This window comes from Monodelphis domestica, chromosome 5 (genome assembly GCF_027887165.1).
Source record: "Monodelphis domestica isolate mMonDom1 chromosome 5, mMonDom1.pri, whole genome shotgun sequence".
NCBI lineage: Eukaryota > Metazoa > Chordata > Mammalia > Didelphimorphia > Didelphidae > Monodelphis > Monodelphis domestica.
The window spans coordinates 212,831,345-212,853,526 of record NC_077231.1 but is presented as its reverse complement, the minus strand read 5'-3'; the positions used below and the strand labels follow the sequence as shown (position 1 = coordinate 212,853,526).

The following is a 22,182-nucleotide window of genomic DNA, read 5'->3' as shown; positions in this document are numbered from 1 at the left end:
TTTTCCCAATATTTTTGGTCAAATAGTGTGTCTATAAACCAACAATTGGGATCTTTGAGTTTTATCAAATTCTAGGTTGCTGTGCTCATTTACTTTTATATATTGTGTAAGGAATCTGTTCCAATGACCAACCGTTTTATTTTTTAAACAGTATCAGTCATTTTGGTGATTAAAGCTTCAGAGTAGAGTTTAAAATCTGGTATTTCTAGGTCCTCTTCCTCCATCTCTTTCCCCATTGATTTCCTTAACCATGTTGATTGTTTTTCTTTCAGATAAGTTTTGATATATTTTTTTCTAGCTTTATAAAGTAATTCTTTGGTAATTTTGTATGGCGCTGAATAAATTAAAGTGTTGTTATTATTTTTGTTATATTAGCTCTACATACTTGTAAGTAATAGTCTCCAAAATTATTTATGTCTGTCTTTATTTGGGTGAAGTGATTTGTAATTGTGCTCATGTAGCTTTTGTGTTGTATTGTTGGGTAGAGTCCCAAGTGTTTTATACTGTTATTTTAACTGCAATTTTTCTATCTCTTTTGTTGGGAATCTGTAAAATGCTCATGATTTGTACCGTTTGTTTCATATACTGCAACTTTCCTGCTGTTGTTAATTTTTTTACTAGTTTTTTAAGTTGATTCTTACTGTTCTCTAATTAAACTATCATATCATCTGCAAAAAGTGATAGTTTTTTCCAAAATTATTTATACTCTTTCAATTTCTTTTTCTTCTCTTAATGCTATAGCTAGCATTTCTACAATATTGAATAATATTGATGATAATGGATAAACTGCTTTACTTCTAATCTTATTGGAAAGGTTTCTAGTTTATCACCATTGGAGATAATGTTTGTTCTTGATTTTAGATAGATACTACATATTTTAAGGAAAGCTTAATTCATTTCTATGCTTTCTAATGTGTTTAATAGGAATGAGTTTTATATTTTAAAAAAAGAACCTTTTTCTTTTCTTTTGAAATAATCATATGATTTAAAAAATAATATTTTTGTTATTACTGATATGATCAATTATACATATAATTTTTAAAATATAGAACCAGTCTTGCATTCCTGGTATAAATCCAGCCTGGACTCAGTGTATGATCTTTTTGAGATGTTGTTGTAATTGTCTTGCTAGTACTTTATTTGACATTTTTGTATCAATATTCATTAACATTTTATTTTTAAAAAATTTCCATCAAAATTCATTAGGGAAATTAGTCCCTAATTTTCTTTCTATGTTTTTGTTCTTCCTGATTTAAGCATTAAAACCATATTTGTATCATAGAAGGAATCTAGTAAGGCTCCCTTTTACAATAATTTTTTTCCCATATGGTTTATATTGTGTTAGAACAAAATGTTCTTTAAATATTTACTAGGATTTTCTTTTAGATCCATCTGGTCCTAGGCTTTTTCCCACAGGGAGCTCAATTATGTTGTATTCAATATCTTTTTCCAAAGAAGGGCTATTTACATATCCTACTTCCTTGTCTGTTAATGTAGGAAATCTATATTCTTGTAAATATTCATCCAACCATTTCATTAAAATGTTCAGTTTTGTTGGCAAATAGTTGGACAAACTAGCTCCTAAAATGGCTTTAATTTCATCTTTGTTGTTTGTGCATTCACCCCTTTTATTTTTGATACTGGTAATCTGATTTTCTTTCTTTTAAAAATCAAATTAGTCCATGGTTTGTCTTTTTCCTTCCAAAAAGTCAGTACCTACTTTTATTAGTTTGATTTTTTAAAAACTTTCCATTATATTTAATATTTCCTTTAATTTTCAGGATTTCAGTTTTGTTGTTTAGTTGGAGAGAGGGGTGTTAATTTGTGTTCTGCTAGTTTTTTTTTTAAACCATATCATTTTTTCCTTTATTGACATGTGTTTGAGAAGTATGCTTTCCTAGTAGGTGCTGCTTATACCGTACAAATTTCTTCAAATATGATGTCTAGGGTATTTTTTTTTTTAATTTTGTTCATGGCTTCCAGGTAATAAAAAATTTTTAAATGATCTTTCCTTGACCTTTTTATCTTGAGCTTTCCAGTCACCAGAATAACTTTTTATAGTCTGATTATTTTTTTGTTTGCCCATTCTTCCAGTATATTTCTTGACTGTTTTAATGCTCCTAAAGTAGTGTGATTGATGGAGAGATCTGTTCATTGCTCCCCTGGTCTGAGTTCCACAAATTCCTGACCCAGGTTTGGGGCTATTGCCTTGTGCATGGTTGAGTTTCTGTAGACTGCTATTGGACTTAGTCATTATTAGCTCCTCTAAGAGATTCTGCAGGTTAAGAGTGACTGAACTTCCTCTCCTGCCTTGGTCCTTCTACTACTGGCTTATGTTTTTTAAGCTGTTGTTTTCTTTATGCATTACTTTCATTTCTTTTTCCCATTTTTCTTTAACCGGTTTTATTTGATTTTTGAATTAACTTTTGAGTTCTTCCACAGCTTGAGACCAATTCCCATCCTTTTTTTGAAGTTTTACATGTGGTTGCTTGGATCTCACTATTCCTATATTAGTTCTTTGCTTTGCTCTTTGCCCACATAGATATTTTTGAGGGTTAAATGTTTCTTGTGCTGTTTGCTCATTTTCCCAGCCTTTTTTCCCTTGTAGACTAGGAATTCTGAAAACTGCTTGCAGAATCTGTCTCCTCTGCTGGCTTGTAGGAATTGGCAGTGTGAGCTATTTTGCCCTGGGGCTAGGTCGTCAGTGCAGCAGTGAAGGTTTGAAAGGACCCAGAACAATCAATGGACTTCTGAGCTTCACTACAGGCTGGTGCCAGGGCTTGAGACTTCAATGGGTATGTCTGAGATACTCTTTTGTTGGTGTATCCCCCTGTCTCAGGATTCTGAAATTAACCTATTCGCAGATATGGAATCTGATGTGGTAGGTGGGGGTGTAGGGTGGTTGTAGACCAGCACTCTGTGTGCAGTTTTGCTTCTGGGTGTTTCTTGTCCCGTGAAAATCAACTCTCTCTGTCTACCTTTCAAGTTGTGTTTAGCAGGAGAGTCCCCGTCACTCCATCTTGCTGTTTGTTTTTGATTTCTGTCATTTTGAGGCATTTTTAAAAGATTGGTTTGGAAAGCTAATCAAAGTGGTTTGGGCTTTTGCTGTGAGTAAGCCACCATCTTGGTTCCACCCCCCTACTACTGGCTTAAGTGATGAGCTAAAGATTAGAATGGAGTCACAGCTCTGCTACTAGGCTCAGAATCTCAGTTATATTTTTAGAACTTGTCCTCACCCATCTAGCCTCTTACCTGTAAAATTTAAAATTAAATGTCAATAATAAACATATTATATTTTAGGAGATTTATTAATGATCATTAGAAATCCAGGAATAAAGAGGATACAAAATAAATACCATGTACCCATGGCTGATTAGCCATTTCAAAATCCCCACTCACCACTACTGCCATGCTCCCCGACAGGGCCAAAAAGAGGCAGGACCCTTTCACGTCCTTGCCTAATATCACCTGTCTACAGGAAGTACACAATGACAGGAATCCAGTGAGCTCCTGGGAAAAGAAGTTCTTTTTTTTAGGGTAACAGATTTTCAATTATACATTCCCCCCCTGAGATCCGTGGAAGACTAGTTTTTCCAAAGGATCTTTTAAACATAACCAACTTTGAAATTACAACAATTTGAGGATAAGAGAAAAGAGAACAAAACCAGTGATTGCTATGCTCATTGACAAAAAACCAGTTAGGGGGCAGTCCCCTTTGGCATAAGAGTATACATACAAAACAACTGCATTCAACTTCACACAGTTCAGATCACCACATCCCAAAGTTCACTCTGGATCTTCTGGTGCAATGTGTGGTCTGTGAATGCATCTGCATAATGCCTTCTCCAAACAGTTCACTTTCTGGATTTAGAAAGGGAGCATGTTTCTTAACCTAGAATTACTCTCAAAAAGAATTTAAACTTTGTGATTTAGAATAATAATAATATATTCCCCGTGAAGAAGATGTTAAAAAACACAGGGATCACTTAGGGATGCAAAGCTAAGTTATGAGGTATATGAATCAGTTGGCAAGAAAAATCAAAAACATCAAAAAAATCCAAATAAAAGAGAAAAGATAACTTCTGGATGAAATATAGACTATCAAAGTCTTATGTGTAAAAACTCTAAGTAAAAGAAAAATAACTGTATTACAGGTCCTTGAATCAGGGCCCAATTAAAGTAATTTCTATCCCACAAGTCTGTAGGGTAAAGTGCAGCAATATTTCACTTACCCATTTTTAGCCAAAACTATAGGAAGTTGCCATACTATAAGAGAGAAAATGGACTAGATTAAAGGAACAAATGGGAGCCAGGATGGAGCTAGAATAATTGATGTTGTGTATTTTATATAGAGTGTGTGGTACAAGGAAGACCTGAATTTAACACATGTTCAATGGCTACAAACTTGAGTCTCACACATAATTAAGCCCTTGTGCTCTTTGAGCAGAATGTCATCAATCTATATATGATTGGTTTGGTCTCTTTGACATTGTGCTCTATTGGCACTATGCAAGTAGCTTTGTGCTTCTTTGGCACTGTGCAATGACTCTTTTTGTATTCCCTTCTCCTTGAATCAGACAGAATCATTAAACAAAGTCCCATAATTTTTTTTAAAACAATCAATGGCATCTAAAGCTTTTTGGATATGCATTGACATCAGTACAAATGTATTTTAAACTTATATTACTGCAAAATCAAAAGTTAAAGAAAATTTTCTTAATACTGGTGACATGTGCTTCAAATACAAAAAAGGAGAGAAAAAATAAAACTGAAATAGCACATTGCACATGCAAGTAAAAACAATAGTAAAAATTTAAAAATAAAAAATATATATATAGCTTACAATCATTGACACACTAGGTTAGTTAAGAAAAGGTAGTATACAAAGGTTTCTCACCCAAAAAATGAGATGCATTTCCTTTTCAAACTTGTCACCAAGAATCTAGATCATTCTGGTGGAAGGGTAGAGTGAGCCAAAGATTTACAAATGAGGATGCTTCTTCTTGGGAGCCATACAGGGATACCATGCCCTGGGATCAACTTCCCAGCTCCTTTGGTATGAGACTGTCATGTTCCATCCATTCACATTTTTACAAATGCAAGAGGTGGGGATTATATTTGTACTTCACTTCAGCTACTAAAATGGATCCTTTACCTCTTGTTACAAATAACTCAGAGGCAGGCAAAATAATCAGTCAGAATTGTTGAAAAAAGTCTAAAATTCATGTTTGAAGACTCCTTAAAATCAATTTGAGATATTTAGCTCATTAAATTCTTCAAAGGTTGTTAGCCAGGTTGAATCCATCCATCATCTATGTAACAATTAACAAATGCAAAGTGGAAAAAAAAAGCTGTTTGTGGACTTTTACAATATATATATATATTGTATATATATACAATATATATATATATATATATATATATATATATATATATATATAGTTCAGTTTAGTTATAGGGGAAAAGTAACAGAATAGATCTAATAGTTAAAACACAGTAGATTAAAATGATTCAGTGTAACAAAATTGTATTGATCAGATTAATATAAACTTAAAGCAACAAAATTAAATCATAAACAAAACAATCAGCAAAATACAATAAAATACAGAGATTTTCATAAAACAATGGAGTCTGAAAAGGCTTAAAATTTTCACCTTCAGACTCTTTAAAGTTCCTTCTCTATCCATTTGCATTCCTTTTGTCAGAACTGTGAGATTTCCTATAGTAAGGGAGAAAATGGGGTTGAGGAATCTCAAACTGGATGAATCTTAGAGACGGAGCAGGCCCAAATGGCAAAGGGTTGTAGGGAGATGAATTTCTCTCCTGAATCTCAGGCAAGATAATTGAAAGGAATAGTGCACTCATTAATGGTAGAAGCTATTTGAAATAGGCAAGGCACTGCTCTTTCATAGGGTATGCCAAGCTTGTAATTTACTTCCTGTTTGGAAGAATAACTTCCTTCTTTCCTTCCCCCTGAGGTAAAACGCTAGTTTCCCCAGCCATGTGGAGAGGGAGATATGAAGCTAATTGTTGCCTAAGGAAAATACACTCCAGTTTTTACCATTTCCTCAGAGAGCATCTCCAAGAACTCCTAGCTTCTCAGGGAGAGCAATCAGCAGCCCCAGCAGGATCAGCAACAGTGGTCAGGGTCAGGGCAGAGGCTGATTCAGGAGCAGGAATAGGAATGGGGTGGAGATCAGGTGGAAGATTGCCAGAGGCAGCAGCAAGCAACTGAGGAACATGGGCTCAAACAGATGGGTGAAAGAAGTGGCTTATCTCCTCTTTGCCAAGAGTCCCCCAGCTAAAAATAGCCTGGCCAGTAGGGAGAGAAACTGGACAAAAAATAGGGAAAGAAAAAGTCAGCAGTTCCAAAGAGAGTTCGGAGTTTGCGAGGGTGGGTGGGGTCAGCAAAAAGCCTTGGCAGGAGAAACATAGCTTAAAAAAATTTTATCTAAGTTATCTTAAAAAATTGAGAGTTTTTCCTCCAGCTTCTGGTTGCCATCAATGTAAAATTTAAAATTAAATGTCAATAATAAAAATATTATAATTTAGGAGATTTATTAATGATCATTAGAAATCAAGGAATAAAGAAGTTACAAAATAAAGACCACGTGCCCATGGCTGATTAGCCATTTCAAAATCCCTACTCACCACTGCCATGATCCTTGACAGGGCCAAAAAGAGGTGGGATCCTTTCACATCCTAGTCTAATAACCCCTGTTTACAGGAAGTATGTAACAACAGAAAGTCAGTGGGCTCCCAGGAAATGTAGTTCTTTTTTTAGGGTAACAGATTTTCAATTATACATACTCATGACTATTCTTTTCCTCCAAAACTGGTTAATGAGCAACAAAAATGCCCAATGACACCTGCTGCCCTCCCTGTACTAGTTCAGGGGTCACCTGGGATCACTTTCTGCCTTGGTCCTTCTTGCCCTGGTGCTCTGTCTTGGCTTCCTTTCTGTCTCTTGCCTCTTACCAAGCTTCTATACTGTTTCGTCATCTCTAGCCTGACTCTCAATCCACTGAGCCACCTAGCTGCCCCCAATATGACTTTTTCTTCACTTTTCTGGTCAGAATTTGCTCTGGAAGGTTTTTTAGGTTGTTGGGGAGGTGCGCTGGGAGATCTAGACAAAAATGTTTCTCTCACTCCAGCATATTATTCTGCTCCTTCTTGTTTCTAATATCAAAAATGGTATCATACCAGAGGGTTCTCATTAAATAGAATTCAATTTGATTCACTTTGCTTCTCTATTCTGTTATCCCATAAACTTTCTATTGCTACTATCAAAGGACATTAGGGGGGAAAAAACCTAGAACTAGGGTAAGAGAGAGAAGAGAGGGATTTTTCTTTATAGATCTTATGAATGAGTCATGGCCTGACCTTTCCCTAATTCTCTACTATAATTCAGCTCATATAGTTAAAAGTCATTTAAGATGAGTTAAGTAAAGTATACTGTAGTGTGAGTAAAGTTGGGAAGAGGAAATAAACCATATTTTTAGGGGCAATTCAGAGGTAGTATAGTGACATGTTACTTAACTTGATATAGATTAAAAACATTAAATAAGAGGACCTACTAGGTTCTCCCTCCTGTAGCTTCCCATTTGTCATCTGTGTGGCATGTGGAATAATTGAAATGACTGGGGAAACAAAGATTTGAGCTTCCAAGTACAATGATTCATTAAGCAATGCATGCCAATTGCATAACAAATCAGGACCAGGCCTTCTCAGTCTGGCATTGGACCCTCCGTACAAGGGGAGATAGATTTCTATGCATTAAAGAAAACAATTAACAAAATACAAACCAAGATATAAGATTAGGTACTCTGATTTCTAATTGGAGGAAAAAATGATAGATTTTTTCCAAGTTGGGAGGGAGAAAGGTGAGTAGAATTCAAGGTCCTTCATCTTTTAGAATTGAAAAATACTGATTAATTGTATCCACCTGCATTTTATAAAACAATGGATGGCTTATACCATCTATTTTCCCATTAATAATTTGCAGAAAAACCAGGATGGATGACAATACATATGGCAGCAGAAGTTGAATTTGGTGTTTAGTTCTCTCAGTTCTGCACTCCATTTTTTAAACCAGCTTTCATTCTATTTCTTGATCTAAGATTCCTTTCCTTATCTCTAGTCATAGTTTTTTTTTCTTAGGAGCCTTTCTTCTTCCCTTTATTGTCACTTAAGCTCAAGACTGATGAATGCTGACCAACTTCTTTCTATCTTTTTTTGGATCCTAGAAGAAAAGGTTTTTAAAACTGTTTGACTGTAAGTCTTTATTTACCCTCTTTACTTCCTGACATAATTTGCCATCCTGGCAGGTATGGACTTCATTAACTCAGCAGGAATCTTTTTTTTTTTTTTTGAAGGCAGATAAGAGGAAGGGAGCTGGGATACAGACTGGATTTCATCTATGAGGAGGAACTCCCTTCCTTGATAGGGATCCTTGACTGTAAAATGAGGAGATTAGACAAGATGTCTTTTTAAAAACAACAAAAACAATCCTTTCCTTCTATCTTAGTATCAATTGTAAGACAGAAGAGTGGTGGTAAGGCCCAGGCAATTGGGGCTAAGTGACTTGCCTAGAATCACAAAACTAGGGCGTGTCTGTGGTCATATTTGAACCCAGGACCTCCTGTCTCCAGATTTGGCTCTCTAATCACTGAGCCACCCAGCTGCCCGATCTTTTCCATTTTTAAGTCTATATCAGCAAACCACTCAACATCACAATAATACAAATCAGTGCTCCAACCACTGATATGGAAGAAGCCAAAGGTGATCATTTCTATGGAGACCTACAATATCTTCTAGAAATCCCACCCCCCCATGTCATTTCCATTATAGGATATTAGAACGCCAACATAAAAAATCAAAAGATAATTGGAATAACAGGCAAGTTTGGCCTTGGAGTACAAAATGAATCAGCGCAGAAACTAATAGAATTTTGTCAAGATAACTTTCTGGTTATAGCAAACACTCTTTTTTCAATAGTTCAAAAAGTGACTTTACACATGGACAACAGCAGATGGTCAATACAGAAATCAGACTGGGTTATAAACTTGGCAAAAAAGGTGGAAAAGCTCTATTCAGTTATTAAAAACAAAACCTGGAGATGACTATGGCTCAGATCATGAGCTTTTTTTTTTAACCCTTATTGTATATTGGTTCCAAGGCAGAAGATCCATAAGGGCAAGGCAATGGGGGTTAAGTGACTTGCCCAGGGTCACATAGCTGGCAAGTGTCTGAGGCCAGATTTGAACCTAGGACCAACCATCCACTGAACCAACCAGCTGCCCCCACATAAGCTTCTTATTACAAAATTTGACTTAAAATTCACAAAGTAGGGAAAACCATCAGACTGTATGGGTATGATCTAAATAATGTCCCTTATGAATATGAAATGGAAATGATAAATACATTTAAGGGATTAGATCATATAGAGTGCCTTAAGAACTATGGACAAAAATGTGTAATATTGTACAGAATGTAACAATGACAAAAAATTCCAAAGAAAAAGAATAGCAGGAAACCATAGTGGACTTTTTAATGAGATTTTGCAAATACCCGAGGAAAGAAGAAAAACAGAGTAAAAGAGAAAGGGAAAGATATACCCAACTGAATACAAAATTCCAAAGAATGGCAAGGAGAAATAAGATTTTCTTATACATAATGCAAAAATAGAAGAAAACAATAGAATGAGAAAGACAGATCTCTTCAAGAAAATCAGAAATAACATTTTATGCAAAAATGGGTATGGTAAAAAGACAAAAGATGGCAGGGATTTAATAGAAGCTGAAGAGGTTAGAGCTGGCAAGCATAAAAAGAACTATATAAGAAATATCTTAACATCACTAATAATCACAATAGAGTGGTTACTGCTCTAGAGTCAATCATCTGAAAATGAAGTAAAGTGGACCTTAGGAAGAATTGTTAACAACAAAGTTATTGAAGGTGATGAAATTCCGGTTGAGCTCTTCAAAATCCTAAAAGAGTATGCTGTTAAAGTGCTGCACTCAGTATGACAGCAAATGTGGAAAACTCAACAGTGGCCAATGGTTTGGAAAATATCGGTTTATGTCCCAATCCTAAAGAAGGGCAAGCCAAAGAATGTTTAAATTACTGAATAATCGTATTCATTCACACACCAGCAAGGTGATGCTGGTCTGTAAACTAGGCTTCAGCAATGAATGAACCAAGAATTACCAAAAAAGCAGCCTGGTTTTAAAGAGGCAGAAGAACTAGAGACCAAATTGCCAGCATTTGCTGGATTATGGAGAAAGGCAAGAGAGTTCCAGAAAAATATCTACTCCAGCTTCACTGACTACACTAAAACCTTTGACTGTGTGGTCATAACAAAATATGGCAAATTCTCAAAGAAAATGGAATATCAGATTACCTTACTTGTCTCCTGAGGAACCAGTATGCAAACCAAAAAGAAACAACAGAAAAGGGAACAACTGATTGGTTTAAGACTAGAAAAGGAGTATGACAAGGCTGTATATTGTCATCTTATTTACTTAGCTTTTATAGAGAGTACATCAAGTGAAATGCCAGGCTAGACAAATCAAAAGCTGGAACTAAGTTTGCTGGGAAAAATATCAATAACCTTAGATATGCAAAAAATACTTCTCTGAGGGCAGAAAGTGAAGAATTAAGAAGCTTCCTGATAAAAAGGAAAGAGGAAAATGTGGTTTGAAAATATGAAATGTGAAAATATGGCTTGAAGCTTAACATTAAAACAAACAAACAAACAAGATCATGACACACAGTCCCATCACTTCTTGGCAAATAAAGAGAAATAGAAACAGTGCCAGATTTTATATTCTTGGGCTCAAAGATCACTGCAGATGGCGACTATAGCTATGAAATTAAAACACTTGTTTCTTGGAAGGAAAACTATGGCAAATTGAGGCAGCATACCAAAAAAGCAGAGATATCTTACCAACAAAAGTATATATAGGCAAAAGTATGGTTTTTCTAGTTGGGATGAATGGCTGTGAGAATTGGACTGTAAAGTAAGCTGAATACTGAAGAATCTATACTTTTGAATTGTGGTGCTGGAGAAGACTTGTGAGTCCTTGGAAAGTCAAGATCATTTGGTCAATACTGAAAGAAATTCAGAGTATTAACTGGAAGATCAAATACGGAAGCTGAAGCTTGAATAGTTTGGCCACATAATGAGAAGAAAGGACTCATTAGCAAAGACTGATGTAGGAAAAGATTGAAAGCAAAAGGAGGAGGCAGCAGAGAATGAGATGCGCAGTGCCATGTAAACAATGAACATGAGCTTAGGTGGACTTCAGGAAATAGTGGAGGATAGAAAGACCTTAAATTCTGTTATGGTCCGGGAGGGTCATTAAGAGTCAGACATGAAAAAATCAATAAGAAAAACAAATGATTTCTCAAATGTCTATTCTTGATAATTGCTAATTTTTTGTAATCTTCCATGCATAAAATATCTTGAAAATTGATTGAGTGCCTTTAAAGTTGTGTTGCCTCCAGTATGGGTCTATGTTATTCATCAATCATATCTAGTAACCCTTCTTGACTTCAACTTTTTGAGGGCCATTTCTTCTTCTTCTTTTTTTTTTAAATATTATTTTACTTGGTCGTTTTCATACATTATTCACTGGAAACTAAGATTGTTTTCTTTTCCCCCCCTCCCCTTCCCCCCCCCCCCCCCCCCCCCCCCGCCTTTCCCTCTCCCATAGCCGACGCATGATTCCACTGGTTATCACATGTGTTCTTGACTCGAACCCATTTCCCTGTTGTTGGAGTTTGCATTATAGTGTTCATTTAGAGTCTCTCCTCAGTCTTATCTCCTCCAACCCTGTAGTCAAGCAGTTGCTTTTCAGCGGTGTTTTTACTCCCACAGTTTATCCTCTGCTTGTGGGAGGGCCATTTCTTCTTGATACACTCCACTGGGTGCTGAGTCATTTAAGTCCACAGATGGTTGTTCTATTTCTATTGATGAGGGTAAATTTCTAAATGAATCAATGCCATTTTGCTTTTATTTTTTTTTTGCCTCCCTTTGGTACATTTGTAAATGTTCTTGAATAATTATAATATAGTTTATATAGCATTTTAAATTTTGAAATGTGTATTATATTTTTATCTTATTTAATCCTTTCAACTGTCTGAGGTAGATGCTAATATTATCCCAGTTTTACAGATGAGGAATCTGAGGCTTAGAGAGACTAATTGATTTATTCAGGATTTTATAGCTAGCAAGTGAATGAGGAAGCATTTGAATTCAGGTATTGCTGACTCCAAGTCTATGATTTTATTCACTGTGTCACCTAGTTGTATCCCAGAATAATCTGTATTAGTTGGTTCTTACATCAAGCTTCTTATAAAATTTACCCCCTCTGCTTTTTTGTTTTTTTATGAGCCAATATATCTATTGATCTTTTACTATCATATTTTGCAGACGATCTCGTAGCAGTTTCAGCTTGGCACGGGAATTACTGACCATAAGAAGTCAATTTCTTTTTTCTGTTTCCCACTTTCGGTGTCAATAACTTGTATAAGTAAATCAGATTGGAGTTGTTATCGTTGTATTCTCTTATTTTTATCCTTTCTTTTTTCCAAATTAGTATTGATTTCAATCAATTCATTAACTAATCGATGATCTGACTTTACAAAAGTAAACTAATTAAAAAGATTCCCATGTTGGAAGCCAGTCATTTATTTTCTATTAAGATCTGATTGATTTCATTGTCATGGTATTCAGTGCTTATGACAGTACCTTCAAATTCTTCTTAGAGAAAATATTCATGATATGCTTGTGAGGCTTCTGAATAATTTATAAGCCTTTGACTTCTTTCATTATTTAAGCCTACGGCATAGTTTCCAATTTATTTTTCTATCATCCTTTTGTCTGACCATCTTTCCTATGAAGTCCAAGAATATCAAGGTTGAGAGGACTTTGGGAAGTTCTCTATAGTATTTCTTTGCTTCTTTGTTTCCTTAAACAGGTATTAGCATATAAGCTTTAATTATCTGCATGATACTCTTTTGGCTTACATTCATCATGAGCACCAAAAAGCAAGATGACCAAATATACCATGAAATTATGCTTCTTGTTGCTTTGGGGTTTATAAGGAGATTGGATGCAATAGCTTCTTTATAATACTTTGCTTAGATACATCCTTCCATTTACCTGCACTTTCTTTGTGTCTCCTAGTTTCACTTTTAGTGATACTATAAAAACATGTGTCATTTGTTCTCTCTAGTAACGTATCAACTTCTTAGCTACTGGACAAAGATTTCAGATATTGAGTGCCAACAGTCATGTTACTTATTGTAGATGCTCTAAAAAGAAGGTGATTTTTGCATCCTTTGTCAGGACTGAAAGCCATTTTGTGTTTTTAAAAATCAATTTTGAGGATCGCCTTGGCCAAAGAAATTATAACCTAGAAATCAAAATACTGATGACAAGTCCTCTGACATTCTGTTATTGGGACCATACTCAAAACTTATGCTCCATAGGCCATAGCCTTTGAAGTATCAAGTATTATGTAATTAGTCATCTTTTATGAAAACCCTGGCTTCAAACTAAAAGAATAGGGAAATTATCAGAGAGGGGAAGAATTTATGAGTAAACAAGAGATGGAGAGCATTGTGAGGTGTAAAATGCATAATTCTGAGTTCATTAAATTGAAAAGCTTTTGAACAAATAAAGCAAATGTTGCAAAGATTAGAAAGAAAGCAGAAAATTGGGGGAGTATTTTCATAGTTTTTCAGATAGTGGTCTCATATCTAAAATATACAGAGATGTTGTCAGATTTATGGGAATAAGAGCCATCCCCCAATTGATAAATGGATAAAAGATATAAACAGTTTCTGAATGAAGAAATCAAAAAACATATATAGTGACATGAAAAAAATTACAAATGTTGGCGGGGATGTGGGAAAGCAGGAACATTAATACACCACTGGTGAAACTGATCTAACCATTTTGCAGAGAAATTTGGAATGGGGCCTAAAGAGCTATAAAACTTGAATACACTTGTATTCAGCAATCCCATTGCTGGTGTATTTCCCAAGGAAATGAGAGAAAAAGGAAAAGAACTTATTTGTTCCTAAATATCTATAGCATCTCTCTTTGTGATGGCAAAGAACAGGAAATGGATGAGATATCCACCAGTTAAGGAAGGGCTAAACAAATTATCATCAGTGAGTGTGACAGAATACAACTGTGCCATAAGGAATGATGAGAAGGTTTATTTGAAAAAAACTTGTGAAGAACTACATGAGATAATGAGTAATGAAACAAGTAGAACCAAGAGAACATTGTATATGACTATAGATTTAATATTTGAAGGATAACTTGTAAATGTTCACCTCCAGAGAATGAACTGAGAAATGGAAACATGAAAGACATAATCTATATGTTTTGCTGGATAATGCCTTCAATGGTGTGGGGAGAGGCTGAATGAAATAATTTAATTAATAAAAAAAGAAAACCTTGGCTTCTTGCTAATTGTATCTGTACAGAATAAGTGACAGTCAAAATGCAAGCTTTGATGATGGATTATGTGCCTATTATCCAAGCACCAGAAAGTCAAGCTAAGTAATTGGAACACCAAAAGGCTGCCAGTAGGGGAAGACTTTTTTTTCCCCCCACATGCCACAGCAAGTTATGTGGATCATTAATGAAAATATGGAGAGTTTATGACCTTCATCTGTAAGGGGAAGGAAGATCTATGTGAAGCTTAGGTAGAGTATAATGAAATCTCAGCCATACTGAATTAAGAGATGTTGTTATCATGATTATTTGATCCTCTAAGATATTAGAGGCTGCTTAGGTTTTATGAAAAGAAAAACTAAGACGAAGAAGATCTGGGTTTTGGTTTCTCATATACCAGGAATTTATTCTGTGACAATAGACCCAAGTCTCTTGTCTCTCTCGTGAGTCATTTTACCTGTTACAGTCTATTTCCTCTTAGGGTCCTTTCCAATTGAAATTTCTATGCCAAATGCCTGCCTCTCTGAAAATATCTAGATGTTAAACATTCTGCACATAGAAAACAAATTTTTACACCTGGACTGAACCCACTAATAATTTCTTTTTGTTTGTTACTTTTTGTTTTGCCTTTAGATTTTGCTGATCTCTTTCCTCTGGGGTGCATATTTTTCCCTTTTGACCTCTTTTTCCCCTTCATATATCTGGTTCGTTTTTCTGCGTACGATGGTGGGCTGTGGTGTATCTGGACATTCCCAAGGGTAAGCATTTCATTTCTACCACACTAGGGAAAATGTTCATTTATAGACATGCTAGCATTAAATAACTATCAGCAATGACTGAATTGATTAATTCTGCCTCAACGATATTTTGTTTCTTAGATTTCAAATTTCATCTGGGGCCTTTAAACATGCACTTAGGGTTGCAAGGGAACATGATCCTTCTCCAAGAAATATAGCTCAGGCTGTATTTAGTTGACCCACCATCATCAGGAACTATTTATAACTGACCCACAGATACAGGGATCGTGCCTTTCTGCTGCCCAATGGGATATTCTTTCTAGTCTCAAGTTTATTCTTGCTTCCTCTTTCCCAGGCAGCCATTCTTTGAACTCAAAATAATTTCTTTGCCTATTTCAAAGCAACTGCCTATTCTAGTTTGGCCCCATTCTAATTTCCCTTTAAGTAAACTATCTCGGTATTTGCAGGTCTGTTTGAATTTTACAAATGTTATATTTTGTATCAGAGAGTTGGGTTTTGCAAATATCTTTAAAAAACAATGTAGGAATTAGATAGAGAAATGCAAATCACAACAACTCTGAGATACCAACTCACACCTATCAGATTGTCCAATATGGACAATACCACTACTGGATCCGTATTCCAAAGAAATCAGAGATAACAGAGAAGGACCTTCTTGCACAAAAATATTTTTAGCAGCTCTTTTTGTAGTGGCAAAAATGAGAAAGTGAAGGGGTGTCCATCAGCTGGGGAATGGATGGACAAGTTGTGGTATATGTTGTAATGGAATACTATTATGCCATAAGAAATGATGAACAAGAATGAGTTCAGAAACACTTGGAAAGACTTACATGGACTGATGCAAAGGGAAATGAGCAGAACCAGGAGAACAGTATATATAGTAACCTAAATGTATGATGTTCAGCTGTGAAGGACTAAACTATTATCAGCAAAACAAGGTCCCAAGATAACTCTGAGAGATTCATATTTTTAAAAATGCTATCTGAAATCAAAGAAGGAACTGTTGGAATCTGTTTGCAGATCAAAGCATGCCATCTTCCACTTTATTTCCTTCATGAGTTTATTATTATTATTATTATATTGTATATTATATATCATTTTATATATATTATATATACATATATGATATGTATCTTCTTTCCTGTCATGGGGAATATGGAAATATGTATTGTATAAAAGCACTAGTATAACCTATAACAGACCAATTACCACCTTAGGAAAGGGTGAAGGAAGAGAATATAAAGCGCAAAATGTCAAAAAAAAAAAAAGAATTGTTTCAATATGTAATTAAAAAAAAAGAAAATGAGAAAAAGACATAAATAACACACTGTATAGAGTGCTGGAACTGGAGTCAGAAAAGTTTGAGTTCAAATCCAGCATCATGCACTTGTTAGTTATGTGACCCAGTGCAAATAGCTTTTTGTCAGCCTCAGTTTCCTGTTCTATAAAGTGGAAATAATAATAATAATAATAGCACGTACCTCCCAGGGCTGTTACAAAGATAAAATAAGATAATATTTGAGAAGTGCTTTGTGATCTTTAAAGTCATGACTGTGCTGGATCCAGCTCCTACCAGCTCTTCAGAACCAAATGTAAATTTTTTAGTGGGAGCATTTACACCTTGGAAATTTGCAAATGGTACAAACTAGGACTTGATTGATTGTTTTTTTGATTCTCTGAACTTGAGCAAGTGATAGAGAAGTTGTTAATAATGCAATTAAATCTAAGTATGTCATGTGTTTTCAGAGTTGTTGTTATTGTCTATCTCTTTATAACCCCATAGACTATAGCATGCCTAGAAGAGTGTGCTCAGAAAGCTGATTGTTAAATATTTAGTAAAACACCTCTTCTTAAAGCTCTATTTTGCTACTATTATTATAATAGTAAAATGATGATGATGATGATGCCCTAGAGCGGTAGTTAGAAGACTTGAGCATTGTTCCCATCTTTCCCTTTTTACTAAGTGTGTGACCTTGAGCAAGTCACTGAAATTCTGATTCTCCATTTCCTCATTCACTATACCTACTCTATGTGTACTTCACATGATTGTTATATAAATATAAGATGACGGTTTTGATAATCATTTCTCATCAACCCATTAAAGTTGAGTGTTTAAATTAAACAAATAGCATTGAGAACAAAATTATGAAGAAGTCAATACTTTGACTCAACAACTTTTACTTCTCTGCTCTAGACAAAAGTTAGCATTATGACGCGTAACAATTATATTTTGATATGTTATATACTTCTTGATTTCTGAGGGATTTTGTAGCTCCTTTTTTGGAGAAAAATTTTTTTTTCAGAATTTATTTGATGAATACAAAATCTTCCTTTTTCTTTCTCTCTAGGCTTATCATAAAAACAGAATTTTTGCCAACAAAATACAGAGGTTATATGCTACCCTTATCTCAGGTAAGGTTGAGTAGAAATTCTATGGAAATTGAATGCAAGAAAGACCATTTTTGTCTTGTATATCTTGTGCCTAGCTCAGTTCCTTGGCTAGGCATACAGTAGGTACTTAATAAGTTTAAAATTTATTCCATATAACTATGGAATTTTACCGTCTTAACATTGGAAAGAACCTTAGAACTCATCTAGCCCAACCTATCCCTTGATGTAAAGTGAAAAGATATAACTATATAAATTGAGTGCATAAAGTAAAAAGTGACTAGTCCTGATTAGCATAGCATTTATTTTTTGTCATAGAAATGTTTTATTTGGTTAACAAAAAACAATGGACATACTTTAAATGCAAATTAAAATCCAAAACTGATTTTCTATCTTAAATTTGCCAAGAAAAATATGGTTAGAGATGAAATGAAAAATAATTACCATTCAATATAAATTCTATTACATAATGCAAATCAGAGAAGTTATTTTCTGGCTGACTGACCAATAATTAAAAAAAAATCAACTTCATACTAGTTCTATAAAAATACATTCATTAAATTAAAATTTGACTTTTCCTGCTCTTTCTTTAAAAAAAGTTTTTTGATGCTCCTTTTTTTGTTTTTAATGTTATTTCCCAATATTCCATCCTGGCACACACATCCCACCTTTCTTTGTGTTGTAAAAATATAGTTAAGCAAAACCAGTTGACTCATTGGTTGTATCTATCAGCATATGCATCCTTCTGTACTCATAGTTTACCTCCTCTGTACTGAAAGGAGGGAATCTTTTTACCTTTTGCAATCAGGATTGGTCATTGCACAATTGTATGTTCTGATATATTTTTTAATTAAATGTCTTTATTTTTAAGTATCTTTCCAAGATTACATGATTCATGTTCTCTCCCTCCCCACTCCCAGAGCGTGGGTTCTGATATTTTTAAGATGTTTTGCTTTTCATCACTGTAGCCATTGTACATACCATTCTTTTGTTTTTGTTTACTCAGATCAGTAAAGTTTTCTCAGATTTCTCTGAATTCTTTCCCTTCACCATTTTATGACATGAATTCCATCCCAATCATATGCCACACTTTGGCAGCCCCTAATCAATGTATAATCACTTTGTTTCCAATTTTTATTACTACTAAAAAATATTCCACCCTAACTCTTCTTCTATATGGGGACCTTATCCTCTTTGTGTTTGGAGTATGCATCCAGTAGGGGTATGGCTGGGTCAAAAGACATACATAGTTCTATCATTTAAAAAAATTATATTAAATACTGTATATTTTTCCAAGGCAAAAGAGTGTTAAGGGTTAGGCATTTGGGGGTTAAGTGACTTATCCAAGGTCACACCACTAGAAGGTATCTGAGGTCACATTTGAATCCAGGACCTCCCATCTCTAGGCCTGGCTCTCTATCCACTGAACCACCTACCTGCCTATTCTGTCATTAACTTTTTAGTTAGTCAATTAGAGTTTGTCAACTGTTTACTATGTGTCACACACTGTGATAAGTAGGAATGCAAAGAAAGACAAAACCACAGTCCTTAACTTGAAGAAGGTGACATTCTAATGGAAGAAGATAACATGTAAATAACTATGTGTGTATAAAGTGCAAATCTAAGGTATGTTACAAGGGAATCACTTTAAAAGACTGATATATATTAATTAAGGTCGCCAAGGAATTCAGCTATGTAATTCCTAAATGAAAACTCAAGTTTGCAGTCAATCTTTTATGGAGTTTAATTACAATAGGAGGAAGAAAGGAATTAGAGATAGAGAGAGAGAAAAAGGGAGAGAAAGGAATAGGGCTTAAATACCCCTTCTGTTTAGGCTGGGCCAAAAGGGCCAAGCCCTTAGATAGCTGGGGCAAAGAAAGGAGATCAGTCCCTATTACTCACGTGACCAAAATGGAGAAACAGTCTCAGAGGCCTCCACCTCCAGCTTCCTTCAGAGCAAGCTTCTCAGAGTACACTCCACCACTCCGATCAACTCCTCAACCACCCTGAGTCTTCAGACCCCCCTGATCTTTAAGGAAACCATCCAAGTTGCCTCCCCTCAGTTCTCACATCTACCAATCACTGTCCATCAATTTCCCTGTGCCAATGTAGGCTCTAGCTTAACCCAGGACCGCCCAGAGGCTTTGCACATGTCTGTTGAAGGTCATATTTTCAAATGATTAAATCTTTGCTCCTTTGCTACAGCCCTTTCTAAATCCTGTTAACCTGAGTAGGGTAGAGATTGGAATAATTAAATTTTGATCTAGGCTGCAGCCCTTACTCAATCCTGTTAGGACTGAATAGGGTGGAGATTGATTCCAAGTATCTCCATTGTATCAATTCTAAAATCAATCATGACTCAAAGAAATTCCTGTTCTATGCTTAAGCATAGGTCAAAGTCCTTTCCATTATTCAGCAAAAGGTTTCTGTCCTAAAGTAATCTTAAGAAGGGAAGAGAAGGAACCTCCCATGCCAATGGGGTTCCCATTCCAATAGACTATCAGTAAGAAATTTTCCAAGTATGAAATATCCCAATGCTGAAATTTCCAACTTTTATAAGTCTAAGGAATTTTGAGGTTTACAGGTAATACTAGAATCTTTGAGAGAGCCAGATCTGGAGATAGGAAGATCAGAATTTAAATCTAGCTGCAAATGCTTATCATTCACTGTGTCATCCTAAATCATTTAATCTCTTCAAGTTTCTTCATCTATAAAATGGTAATAACAGCCCTGGTTCCCAGGGTTGTTGTGAGTAGCAAATGAGGTGATTGTAAAACACCTAAAATAGTGCCTAGGACATAGGTGCTATATAAATAGTTTTAAAAGAAAAAGAAGGAATTTTCAGAGTTATTGGTCCAGTTTGTAGATCTACCACCAATGTATTAGTGTGCCTGTGTAGGTTTGAATTCTATACTTTCCCTTTACCAAAATACTTCCTCATTTGTAACAAAACTTTATTTTCCCAGTAGCCCTAGTAATTTCTCACCATCTCATCTGCCCTGAGGAGTGTTAATTCTTCTATTTTTTAGTTCTTCCACAATGATTCAACCTCAGTTGATTTTGGGGGACGGCTCTGCTTTCTTTTTTCTTTCTAAAACAAACAAACAAACAAACCCTTCCACCTCAGTATGAATTCTAAGACCGAAGGATGGCAAGGGCTAGGCAATTAGAGTTGAATGAGTTGCCCAAGGTCCCACAGCTATGAAGTATCTGAAGCCAAATTTGAACCCCAGTCTTCCTGACTCCAGGCCTGGTGCTCTATCCATTGAGCTACCTAGCTATGCCTATGCCTGTGTTTTCTTTCTTTTTTTTTTTAAATGTAAATTAAAAAAATTTTTTGACTATTTTTATTTGGTCAATTTCAAACATTATTCCTTGGATACAGAAATCATTTTCTATTCCTCCCTCCCCTCCCCATGCCCCTCCCATAGCTGATACTCAATTCCACTGGGTTTTACGTGTGTCCTTGATCAGAACCCATTTGGTATTTGCACTAGGATGTTCATTCAGAGTCTACATCCCCAATCATCCCCCTCAACCCATGTCATTAAGCAGTTGTTTTTCTACGGTGTTTTTACTCCCACAGTTTTTCCTCTGAATGTGGATAGTGTTTTTTTCTCCTATATCCCTCTGGGTTGTTCAGGATCAATGCCTTATCACTAATGGAGGAGTTCATTACATTCGATTGTACCATAGTGTATCAGTCTCTGTGTACAATGTTCTCCTGGTTCTGCTTCTTTCAATCTGCATCAATTCCTGGAGGTCATTCCAGTTCCCATGGAATTCCTCCAGTTTATTATTCCTTTGAGCACAATAGTATTCCATCACCAACATATACCACAATTTGTTCAGCCATTCCCCAATTGAAGGGCATCCCCTCATTTTCTAATTTTTTGCCACCACAAAGAGCTCAGCTGTGAATATTCTTGTACAAGTCTTTTTCCTTATTATCTCTTTGGGGTACAAACCCAGCAGCGCTATGGCTGGATCAAAGGGCAGATAGTCTTTTATCGCCCTTTGGGCATAGTTCCAAATTGCCCTCCAGAATGGTTGGATCAACTCACAACTCCACCAGCATTAATGTCTGGACTTTGCCACATCCCCTCCAGCATTCATTATTTTCCTTTGCTGTCATGTTAGCCAATCTGCTAGGTGTGAAGTGATACCTCAGAGTTTTGATTTGCATTTCTCTGATTATAAGATATTTAGAACACTTTTTCATGTGCTTATTAATAGTTTTGATTTCTTTAACTGAAAATTACCTATTCATGTCCCTTGCCCATTTATCAATTGGGGATTGGCTTGCTGATTTAGCTCTTTGTAAATTTGAGTAATTAGACCTTTGTCAGAGGTTTTTGTTATGATGATTTTTTCCTAGTTTGTTATTTCCCTTCTAATTTTGGTTGCATTGGTTTTGTTTGTACAAAAACTTTTTAATTTGATATAATAAAAATTATTTATTTTACATTTTGTGACTCTTTCTATGACTTGCTTGGTTTTAAAATCGTTCCCTTCCCAAAGGTCTGACATGTATACTATTCTGTGTTCACCCAATTTACT

At 35.4% G+C, this 22,182-nt stretch overlaps 1 protein-coding gene across 1 annotated transcript in view; it reads left to right on the top strand.

Moving 5' to 3' along the window:
• SVOPL (SVOP like) overlaps positions 1-22,182 on the top strand; it is an 89,133-nt gene that overhangs the window by 21,053 nt on the left and 45,898 nt on the right. The window contains exons 6-7 of the mRNA XM_007504391.3: positions 15,110-15,234; positions 17,583-17,646. Coding sequence (XP_007504453.1) covers positions 15,110-15,234; positions 17,583-17,646 — 189 coding nt within the window. The remainder of the gene's footprint in view (positions 1-15,109; positions 15,235-17,582; positions 17,647-22,182) is intronic.